Source organism: Xiphophorus hellerii, chromosome 1 (assembly GCF_003331165.1).
Source record: "Xiphophorus hellerii strain 12219 chromosome 1, Xiphophorus_hellerii-4.1, whole genome shotgun sequence".
Classification (NCBI taxonomy): domain Eukaryota; kingdom Metazoa; phylum Chordata; class Actinopteri; order Cyprinodontiformes; family Poeciliidae; genus Xiphophorus; species Xiphophorus hellerii.
The window spans coordinates 31,199,256-31,211,612 of NC_045672.1; the positions used below are offsets into that span (position 1 = coordinate 31,199,256).

The 12,357-nt window shown below is 37.4% G+C and overlaps 1 protein-coding gene across 1 annotated transcript in view; it reads right to left on the bottom strand.

Annotated features, from left to right (window-relative positions):
* LOC116718510 (nucleolar protein 4-like) overlaps positions 1-12,357 on the bottom strand; it is an 84,158-nt gene that overhangs the window by 70,064 nt on the left and 1,737 nt on the right. Inside the window, exons 2-3 of the mRNA XM_032560519.1 lie at positions 4,258-4,410; positions 2,175-2,286 (exon numbers count right to left, since the gene is read on the bottom strand). Of these exons, the coding sequence (XP_032416410.1) occupies positions 2,175-2,286; positions 4,258-4,410 (265 nt within the window). The remainder of the gene's footprint in view (positions 1-2,174; positions 2,287-4,257; positions 4,411-12,357) is intronic.

Here is a 12,357-nt window from a genome sequence, read left to right on the forward strand (position 1 = left end):
TCCGCTCCAATTAATGGCTTTTAATAATTTACAGCTGAACTTTACAGAAAGACCCTCTGCATAGGTGTGTGTGTGTGTGTGGGTGTGTGTGTGTGTGAACCCCCACAGTGTTTGAGATGATTAGCTGCTCCCTGTCTGAGTGACACACACAGTGTGTGTTTCTGAAAACGCACTGATTATTGCAGATATAAACTGATTCTAACGAGCACAAGGTGAAAAAATCAATTTGATTGATTAATAAAAATTTCTGATTTTTCTTTTGCACCAATGCTCTCAACTCTACGACGAAATACAACGCTTGAGCAAAAAGTTTTTATTTCTAATTACAAGAAAAAAGTCACGTGACAAAAGCGTAAAAATCATACGAGAATAAAATCCCAACATTACGAGAACTATCACAAAAAAATAAAAATAAATCTAAAGTGAAGAATGTTGAGCATCTCGTGAAGTTATACTAGTTCTACAGGTAATACTTAATATAAATGTTTTTAACAAATTGGCGTCAAATTATCATCAGCACCGGAACTTTGTAATAGTTCTGCAAACGAGTTTATTTCTAATAAAGAACCAAACCGACTGAACTCCAGGTCCTGACAACTCAGAAGCTTTTTTCTCATTAAAACAACATTTTTCTTGTAATTTTCAGACGTCTTTCTGGTAAAATGTGATCTTTTTTCTGCTAATATTACGACTATATTCTTGTAATTAAATAGAAATTCTCGTAGTCCGGTGCTAATACTCCATCACACAACTAAAAGAAGGAATAATTGAAATATTTTCTGTCATTTCTACTTTAGAAAAGAAACTGAGCAAAAGAAAAAATTGGAAAAAAATCAGAAAACTGATATTTTATGTTCGCCCAGCCTTAAATCTTATGAGCTCCAGACAAAATCAACATCAGAAATACAAACTAATTCTTTGTTAAATTCCTCTGGAGTTTTTTTTTTCTGTGATTTTGTCCCCACGCCGTGCGTCGCTCCGACCCGGTGGAAAATGATCCTGTTTTCTGGGCCATTTTCATTGTTAAAGCCATTAATTAGGCTAATTGAGGAGAGACGGGACACTCCAATGACTCCTTTATCTAATGAGGGATGAGGATGCATGGGGGGATGGAGAGAGATAATGACAGGAGGGAGGAAGAGAGAAACGGGAAAAACACACAAAGAGTTGCTGGAGGCCAGATTCAGGATTCAAGGACGGAAAAATTTTAAAAAGAGGGAAAATCACCAGAGACGGATGAGTTTACAGAGGAAAATCTCTGAAAAATTAGTCGCTACGGTGAGGCTGAGTGATAAAATATAAAACCAGATTCCCCGCTTCACAACTACTCAGAAACCTGACTGGAGCAAGGTGGAACAATCCGGCACGCTCTGCTGTAAAATGGAGCGGCGTCAAGTTTTAGCAGTAAATAAACGTGATACAAATCACAGACAGACACATAATTACGACGGCGTGTTGGAGTCGCTGCAGTTAGAACAAAAACGGGGCAAAACACTCAGAAATTTTCTAGAAAAGAGTGGAAATTTCTCTACCAATCCAAACCCAAAAAGTCTAAAATTTGTAAGAACAACTTTTAAGATTAATCTCAGAAATTTTCTGGAATTTAAAAAAAAAAATTTTACTTTTCAAACTAAAAAAGTTCAAAGTTTTTCTACAAAATTTCTGTGATTCTTTCTTTTTTTATGAATTGATGTTCTCATAATTACATAATTTTAATGCGTTAAAAATATGATTAATTGTGTTAAATTTTATTATTTTGTACAAACAAAGGTTCCATTAGGAACCTTTATAATGACACGTTTCTGGTGGGCCTGTAAATCTGACGCACACATCAACTAACAACAGCAATGGCGTACGAAGCCACTTCTTTCGCCTTATCGGCGGTTAATTTCTGCTTCAGAACGATCTGATTGGACGCTGATCAGACAATTCATGTGTTCATGTTGCGCTAACAGGAGCAGCTTTGTTAGCATTAGCATCCGAGCTACTGAAACCGAACATTAGCAGCAAACAGGACATTTTCTATTTCAGTGTGGAACAGAAAACAGATGTGATTAAATATTTTGTAAAGTTTTTTATTTCTGAAGCTGCAGTGACTTTCTGTGTGTGTATGTCTGTGGGGGTGGGGGTGTGCGTGTGTGTGTGTGGGGGTGTGGGTGTGCGTGGTCGTGTACCTTTGTAATCCTGTCCGGCGGTACTGATGTGCATCCTCTTCTGACATTCGCCGCAGCTCATCAGGAAGCGAGTCACGGCCTCCCGGGGCAGAAAGGCGTACGTCTCAGCGATCTGAGGCAAAAACAAAGAAAAGTGGAAGAGAAGCTTCATTTTGATGGAAAAACATCAAAACTTTACAGGATTTCAGTCGTTTTCACTCAAAAATGAACCCAGAAAGAAAAATACATGTAGGAAATGTCCAGTCAGGATGCAGTTTGGTCCTGATGTAAACCAGAGATGGGGAAGAATTTGATTTAGTTTCCAAACAGAGACGTTTGCAACTTCCTGTCACTCAAGCTGTCAGTACACTGCAAAAACACAAAATCTTACCAAGCATTTTGTCTGGTTTCTAGTGCAAATATCTTACTGCTCTTGAAATAAGACAAACTAACTCACAAGTAACTTTTTAGGTTAAATATAGCAGCTTGTTTTACGTCAATAATTCCTTAATATTGAATTTAAAAAAATACTACTTCCATCTGCTGAATATTTTACTTACAATATGGAAAAAATGTGTTGTTATAAGTTAAATAATCTGCCAATGGAATTAAAACTATTTTATAAAGAAATTAGTGACTTAAAATGAACTCCTATATCTTGTTGAAATTTTACTTACAAGTTAGTTTTGTCCTTTTTCAAGCTTACTGAGATACTTGTAGTAGAAACTAGACAAAAAATATTTGGTAAGGTTTTATGTTTTTGCAGTGAACTTTTACTCTCCTCTGGAAAATGCAGAAATTTCCAGATAAACAGCAAAACGAGACAGACTTTCGCTTCAGTTTATAAAAATATACATGAATAAAAGTGACAAATCACAAAGCTACAGAGGCAGGTAATTATGGCAGCACATTAGGGTCACCAATGAGACAGACAGAAAAATAAATAAATAAAGAAGTGGATTTGGAAGAAAAAACTCAAAATTTTTTACATTAATCTCAGAAATTTTCTAAAAGTTTCAAAAGTCAAAACTTTATGACTTTAAGGTCAGATTTTTTCTTCCCCCCTCCCCCCCCCCTAATATACAGTCAACAGATAAAACATCTAGAATAAGTGTAAAGCTACAAACTGCAAAAATATTAAGATTAGTCCAATATTTTTAGAGCTGGAACCATTTGAGTTTTTTCTTGCAAATTTTCAACTTTTTGGGCTCAGAAATTTTCTTGTATTTTTAAAGTAAATTTTGGAAATTAATCTCAAAATTCCAGAATTTTTTGGCAGAAATTAACTTTTCTTCCATCTACAATGGCCCTGATATGCCGTTGTACACAAAAGATAAAATATAGAACGAGTGTAAAGCTGCACCAGATCTCTTTCTTTCTGACTCTCTCAGTCATTATAATTATACAATATTGAATAAATTGTTGAAGAAGATCATTTCTTATGATCTTTTATGTTTATTTATTTAAAAACATTATTTACATTCTGATGACAAAAATCTGTCTTCTGTCACTTAATTGTTTATGGTGTCATTTATTTAATTGAACGTATCTAAAATATTTCTAAACAGAATATATATGGAAGAAAATGTAAGGTAATATTATGTAGAAAAGTTATGAAAAGGAAGGAATGAGTTTATTGTAGCTGTACGTTCATGTTTTGACCAGCAGAGGGCAGCATGAGCAGCTGTCAGTGAAACACAGTTGACTGTTTATGTTTATTTTAGGTATAAATAATGCAAACTGACTGGATGAGTTCTCAGTCATCAGCACATTTTACTTTAAATTATTACTGACATGAACTTTTTCATTTTTTACAGTTAAGACATTTTCAGATTCTAAGCAAACATTTATTAAAGTTAAAAGTTAAAAGTTTTTACCAGCAAACATTCGAACATTTCTGGTGTTGATCAACCATCATAACTGGTAGAATATGTATTAATAAAACCTACCTTTCCAGGTTTCATTTAGTTAATGGAAAAAACAAATAAAATAAGTTTGTAATCCATTTTCTTCCCAGCAGAAACTTTTAAAGAAAACAATTGGGAGGAAACAGAGAGAAACGTTGGTTCAGCTTCAGATCTGCGGGAGAGAAATCGTCACTCACAGCTCTGTAGGTCTTCTTCTGGCCGGCGTGTCTGGGGGTTTTTCCCGGATCGGTGCCGATCTCCACGTGCATGGCGTAAATTATATCAAAGAAATCCTCCACCACTGCCACCCGCTTCAGGGACGGGTCTCCGCCCGACACGCCGTCCACACACTGGGGACAGGAAGAGGACAGACTTTAAAACATCGTCCAGAAACAGAAAGCCAGCTGGAACACACTGCGGAGATAAAATCTGGGTTCACTGGAACACAACATGTAAAGTGAAAGAGAAAACATAGAGATATAAAGTATTTACAATAATATTTTTGACATTTGTGGTAAATTCAGGCGACAACAAAATGAGGGAGCATTTACGTTCACCGGCGAATACACTCTTGTCTTTTCCAGCAGCCATTGTACAGCAAATACAGCAGGAAAACCAGCTGACCAAACATGCTGGAGCTCAGCTCAGGTTGCTAGGTAACGGGTGGAGTGTCACTGCGGTTGCTAGGTAACGGGCGGGGCTAGGCTGCGGTTGCCTGGGTTTGACATTGTGGAGGGAATTATACGATACTGTTGTGTCATTGACACGTCTGGCATCAACATGGTGGAATCTATCGCTGTAGCATTAGCTTCTTGGTATAGCGCGTAGCATTAGCGGAACTGTTTATGACTAGAGTTTCATGGTTAGCGCAACTAGCTTCTTAGTTAGCAATACCAAAAAGTGCTTAAGCAAATAAGTAAAGATTTTATAATTTGGTAGATGAATCTGAAAATTCTCACATCTGTTGACAAATCAAAGCTTAAAAATATAAACATGGATATTTGAATAAACTTTATTTTTATGCCATAAAATTCAGGTGATGTGAACAGACTTTTGAGAAAATATAAGATTTTTTTTACCAACATTTTTAACTGTAAATGAAAGAAATAAAACAAATATATAAAATTAACATCAGTGTCTCTATGAAAATCTCATCAAAGTCCAGAATATTCACACAGGATGTTCAGAAATCTTTGAGGATTTATTCTTTCATGTGAGCTACAAGTCATGTTTAACCATAATAGGATCCGTGTGGGAAACATGAGAATATGCATGTTTCTGGGCTGACAGATGATGAGAGTTTAAAGGTCATGAAGGCCTTCCTGTTGTGTTTCTGTAGAGAGTAAACTGGGTCAAACATCCAGCGGAGAACAAGCAGGGAACCTGTCTGCTGAAAAAGAGACAGCAGGTGTGTGTGTGTGTGTGAAAATGAAACCAGTTCTGTCCTCACCTTCTTGGTGTAAAACATCTCATATAAACTCAGTGAACTGAAGTTCAGTCAGTTTGATCTGATTCCTTCTCTTAAGTGGTAAGTGGTGGCCACGCTTTGCTAACAGCGGAGCTAATTTTTTGCTAACTTTGAAAATGTTCAGCTCTCTTAGCTTCTCTTAAATTATTTTTCCGGATATATTGTAGCTACTTTACTTGAATGTTTTGTAAACTCTCCGCTGGATAAAGTTTGTCATTTGTGTTGAAATTTCAGTTTTGAAAAATTTTGGCAGAGCAAATTTTTTTTTGCTTTGCTAACATCATGCTAACTTTGACAATATAGTGCATTTAGTTTTCCCTAAATTTATTTTCCAGATAAATTCTAAGCACGAGCTTACATATTGATAAATACAGTATTGGTGTAACATTTTAACATTAGTGGAACTAATATTTATGATTAGTGCTTTAGGGTTAGCGCTACCATCTACTGCAAACCATGATCTAAAATCAGGTTAAATCTGATTTGTTTGATTATCTTAAACATTTAAGCAGAACAAAAACAAACCTCAGGGAGCAAACCGTTGATCCCGGTACTAAATATGAAACGGTTTGTTGTGGTGACATGTAACCTCAGACAGAGTAAGGTGCTTCTTCTGATTTGTATTTACAGTACGACGGGTCTGCACTGCCCTTTTCCATCTGTCTGCTAAATGAGAGCCTGAGTACCATACAGCACAGCCTTAGGACACACACACACACACACACACACACACACGCAGAAAGATTGGTGGTGATGCATGAAAAGCGAGGGCATGTTTGTCCTTCACTACGCCTGATGCCAGCGCTTAATATGATGCTAAACCAAAACACATAGCTGTTCATCCTTGACTTCAGGAGACCTGACTGTCATCTTCCAGCTCCCGTTTAATTAGCTTCTGACTAGCAGCATCAGATTTTAACAGAGTTTAGCAACAAAAGCTAAAATAAACAGAGAAAAACGAGCAGAAGCCTTTCCAAACAGGAACAAAGATGGCGGACAACTGCGGACTCCCCCTGCCTCTCCCCTGTTGCAGGGCACATCACGGACTGGGACTGTAGCGTATGTGACAGCAGACACACACACACAGAGTGATGTATGTAGTGTGTATGTAGGTGTTGTGTGAGAGGTTGTGTTTCAGGGACGTCTTAAAGCAGGGCAGGCAGTCAGAAACCCCCGCAGACTTTCTACTGGGCCTGCAGAGAGGTCAGAGTCAGACACACTGAGTGAATGGAAAACCAAACAAACACACCGCACCACGTGACCAGGCAAACACTCACAAATATTTATTAATTTGGTCTAAAGCCTGGATCGCAGATTTTTATTGACTTTTGACTCTTCTCAATGACGTCTGATTATCATGATTACTCTAAGGGTGTTTTCCCACCTCAAAGACTCGGTTCGATTGCAAACGTTTTAACATTTTCTGAGTCAAACCAATCCATCACTCTGAGCAACCTGTTCCTCTCCTCGCCTGTGGGGGCGCTGCCCCAAGAACCACTGAAGGAAACGACACAAAAACCTCTGAAGCACAACTTTCTTCTTCACAAAATGTTAACAAAATGGAAGTGTCAGATTTTAGCGGTTGTAGGATTTTTCTTTTGTCTTTGTCTAAAGACCACAAGTAATTTCTCCCACTAGCAATATGCTAACGCATTTGGTTTGGTTGTATTTACCCAGAATGCCCTATGCTGTAGTCCACTTCCTGCCTTTGAAGCGGTCTCCAGTCCGCTTGGCGTTCACATTTGCATTGAAACCAAACCGAGAACAAGGTTTGTAGGCTGGTTTGGTTCGATTAGCATTCACATTTTCCCAAACGGACCAGGCTTTCTAGTTAAACGGACTGGAGTCAGACTAAAGCAGACCAAACCACACCACCCAATACCTTTGGACTACAGCTCAGAGCATTATGGGTAAATACAACGAAGACAAACGAACTAGCCTAGAGTTAGCAGCAGAAATAGCTTGTGGTTTTTAGATAAAGACAAAAGAGAAATCCTACAAGTGCTAAAATCAATTTTCGTTTAACAAGGAAGTTGCACTCAGTGTCTTCAAATGCTTTTGTGTCATTTCCTTCAGTGGTTCTTGGTGTAGCGCCCCCACAGGTGAGGAGGGAAACAGGTTGCTCAAATTCGGTTGTTTTGACTCAGAAAATGTAACAAATGTTACAATTTTGATTCCAATTGAACCAGATCTACCAAACTGCGACACCCTAAGGCCAGGCTTGCTACAGGCTAGCAAATGTTGCTGGACAATAAATTGTCCCAGAAGTTACTGCAATAATGTTGTTGTTTTAAGATGATTTTCAAGTAAAATAAAAGTAATGGCAAAATAATGAAAGAACAGATTGTCAAAGATCAAGCAACTTTAAATTCTAATGAACGTTTAACACTGGAGCTGGAAAACATTTTAAATATCCAAAATAAATAAACAAACAACAGATAAAACTAAATATGAAGTCTCTGTAAACAAATGAAGAGCTAGTTGAGAACAAAGCACCAGACTGAAGACTTTTATCATCCAATTTTTGGCAGAAAGAAAAAAATTATAAATTACACAAATGGAAATTATTGAGTTTGTTTGAATTTATGATGCAATTCATTTATTTTTTAACCGACTGCGACAGGCCTACCTACAATTTTAAAATCTTGCCGTGTGAACCAGGAGTACCTGAGTGCCTGCCCGAGTGCCTGCCCGAGTGCCTGCCCGAGTGCCTGCCGAGTGCCTGCCCTCCCAACATCCTCAGGGAGACGTGTCCTTCTGGGATTCAAACCCACAACCTTCAGCAGCGAGCGCTCCACCTTACCAGTACCACCAGAACATAAAAACCATTTCTGCTCTTTTTGTAAAAATGATCTCCTCTCTTTCCTCTCTGATTGTTTTCACCTCCACAAATTACCACGTGTCAGCCTTTCATTTCCCATCTCGTTCTGGCTCTGACCCACTATCCCCGTCCATTTCCAAACCAGCCTGTTGCTAGGATACGCTCAGACTCCCCCCTACTCCCTCCATCATTACTGGCCTTCGTCCTCATCCAAACAGAAACTCGTCAGACTGACACATAAACACATCCGGAAATCAAACTTTATCCTCTCAACATGTTTTTCTACAAAGTTATAAATGAAATAATCCGCCAGAGAAACCGGTACTTCTTCAGAATATGTGTTTTCTATATTTATTAAAGGGGAAGTCTCAAGTAAAATCAACTTTTTTAGCTTTACATCATTTTAGAAAACATAACTGGAGTGTTGCTTTGATTCTTTCATGCAATCAAAAGCTTTAATCTCCATGGCAACCATTCAGCTGTCCAAAACACCTGGGTGGCCCTAGCCCCGCCTTCAAGGAGAAAGCTCCTCCCCTCTGTGCTCCTTCAGACTAGCCAGCAGCAATTAGCAACCACCTGGTGGAACTGCTGAACTCATTGTAGGAACTTCTCAAAGCTACGCTGGTAAAAACGTTAAAGGGTTAACAGAGGAGCCATGTTGGGATGTCTTCCCAAAAGTTCAGAAAAGTTTTTAAAGGGACAGCAGTCAATTTCAAGGCGATAAATTATGAAGTAATATTTCTTTTAGGGCTGAAACGATTCATCGAGTAACTCGAGTAACTCGATTACAAAAAATCCTCGAGGAAATTTATCTGCCTCGAAGCTTCGCTAAATTTATTGTATTGTAATAAACAATGCTGTTAAATACGCAGCACACTGGTCTAGCCGGAGGGTTTTTGTGTTGCACAACGCTACCACTTCCGTTAGCGCCTGGAGCACATGTGCTAAGTTTGTAGCTATGGAGGGAACCGGAGAATGCTCAGAAGGAGAACCCCGAAAGCGACAAAAAATGTCAAAAGTTTGGGAACATTTTAGGCTAAACAGAAAGGACAACACAGCGCAATGCATCCACTGCAAAGCAGAATTGGCGTACCACAACAGCACGACATCAATGTTGCAGCATCTGAAGAGAAAACACCCGCTACATGCATGCAACTCGTACACGGTTGCCAACAGGTAACGTTTATGTTCTCTTTGCTAACTACGTTGTGTGATAATCTGCCATGTTATAGATGTAAATTGAGGCACATTATTTTGCTAACGTTACATCTAAACATAGCGGTTACTTAACAGGGTGTAGTGTAAATTGTATGTGAGGGTGGAACTGAGAGAAATCATGCAGGACTTAATGTAAGTTTGTTAATAAAAATACGCAGCAACAGATTACAGGCATAAGCTGAAAAGCATTTATTTATTGGTGTCTTTCCATCCTGAAAAGTTACAGTCTTTTCTTTTCGCTACTGTTATGTATGAATTAGAAATTTTTGATTAATATTTTTTGTAGTAATTCTATATTTGTTTATACCTAAGCAATCAAGAATAAATAATAGCATCGTTTTAATAAAAATAGCAACATTTTTGCATTTTATCATGACTAGTTAAGGCTGCAGAACTCTGTACAAACTCAAACCTTTACATTTTGAGTAAGTTTATTTTTTTCCTAACATATAGATTACATTCTGTTTTCCAATACATAAAAAAACATTTCACTGCATTTAGATTTTTCTGTGATGGTTAAAAATAATGCTTTTAATTAAAGCATCCTCAAAATTGCGTTATTATCAATAAAATGTTAGAGTTAAATGAGTTGTTTACTTAGTTCTTTTACGTGTATGTGTATTACTCACTGAAGATAAATACATAAACTAAAAGCTGGAGTATAGACATTTTTATAAGCATATTTGTGAGCCTGCCACTTTATTATTTGAATATAATTTAATATCTTAGTATAACTTTTCTTCAGGTTAAAGCAAACTACTGTTACAAGTAAACTTTCTAAACTACAAACATTTAACTGTTAGGGATGCTCAAAAAGGAGATATTGGACTGATCTGGACTAACTGGTGTTATTGCCGATTTGCCAATAGTTTATTTTATAATTTTTTTTTATCCGATTACTCGATTAATCGTAAGAATAATCGATAGATTACTCGATTACTAAAATATTCGTTTACAACAGCCCTAATTTCTTTGAAGTCATATTTCATATATACAGTATTTTTGTAACTACTGAATGTAACAGTTACTTCATTATGCTGTAAAATGGCCATCATTTCAACACATAACACTGCCCCTTTAAATCTGTCCCCATGTTGTGACGGTTTGTTATGAGACAATCTGTGAAAAGACTGACCTCCTCCACCTCCTCCCTGAGCTGAAATATTTGTTGTTGTTACAAAAATGTTTCCTACAACAAAAACAACTTAAGACATTTGACTTTGCATCATAGATTTATCTGACGCCTTGAAATTGGGCCTCTGTCTCTTTAAGAATCTCCAACCCTTTCTGACATCACGACAATGTTTCTCCATGATGCCGTTTAAAACCGCTCTTAGGAGCTGAATGGACCAGGTGTTGGCTAACTGCTGCTGCTACTCTGGAGGAGCTAAATGGGGGAGGAGCTGTGTAGAAATAGGCGGAGCTTTGTCTCAGTAGGTGTTTTATCCAGCTGAGTGGTTGCCATGGAGATTAGAGGATTCTTGAATGAGAGGATCAAAGCAACTCCAGGTTTTGTTTTAATGACAAAAAATATTTTAATACAATAAAAAAGCTAAAAAAAATGTCAGTTTTATATAATACTTAAATAATAATTAAATAAAACAAAGCGCAGCACATTTATCCCCCCCTGAGTCCGGTTTGTTTGTTCTGTGGATCTGGACCCCTAAAGGGTTAACGGTGACCTGTGATGACCCCGTCTCCATGGTGATTCGCCACGCTGCCTTTCGGGTGCGGCGACGAAATGAGGAGAAGGTCACAGGAGGAGGAGTGGGCCGGAGGAACGAAGGTAATTGAAGCCTTGGCGTCTAATTAAGACTCGCGTTAATTTTCTTTTTACCTTCGTCGCCATGGCAACAGCTGGAAACGGAGGGGGGAGGAGAGAGAGCGCATTCAGAAAAAAAACAAAAACATTTTAGTTTCCAGTCAGAGTTAGAGACTAAAAACCAGTTAATGGAGCAGCTTTTTACCTCCGTTCTCCTGTTTTATGTATTTCTCCAGCCTCCATGTTGAAATCTCACTTTTTTTTAAGCAGTAAACTTTAATAGAAGAGAAGCTGTTAAAATTAATTATGTGTTGAGTTTTCTTTTGTTTTTTTTTTTTACCCAAACTTAGAAAATAGAAATAGAACTCTACTGCACTGCAAAAAACACAAAATCAAAAGTGTTCACTGCAAAAACAATTAATCTTACAAAGTATTTTGGTTTAGTTTCCACTAAAAATTTCACCTGCAGATTATTAGGAAAAATTTGTTTTTATGAGTGAAATAATCTGCCAATGAAACTGGAAAACACAACTTTAATTTGTTTTATTCAGTCAGTTAGGAATAAAATAGCTAATGGAAAATAAATAAGACAGAAACTGAAACAACAGATCGACTATTGAGTCATACTTGTAAAAATAAACTGCAACAAACCATTTTTGAAATGGTTTAGAAAATGAAATTGGGAATTAATAATAATAATAAATAAAAAAAGCATAATGTCACTCAGAGAAGAAAACATAGAGTTAGACTGAAGAGATCTGAATAAACCTGGCCTTCTAGATCAGGCACATCGTCACTGATACCCGATCTAGAATTTGTTGTAAATATTGGGACTGGTACAGATATTGATCTACTGACAACGTTAAAGCTGCAGCAACTTTTATAAAAATTATTTTATTTACATATTTGTTGAAACTGTCACCAGTTTGTTATGAGATAGATAATCTGTGGGAAAAAAAGAAATCTGGCTCCTCTGCCTTCTCCCAATGCTAACTAGAAACAACCAATCAGAGCTCGGAGGCAGGACT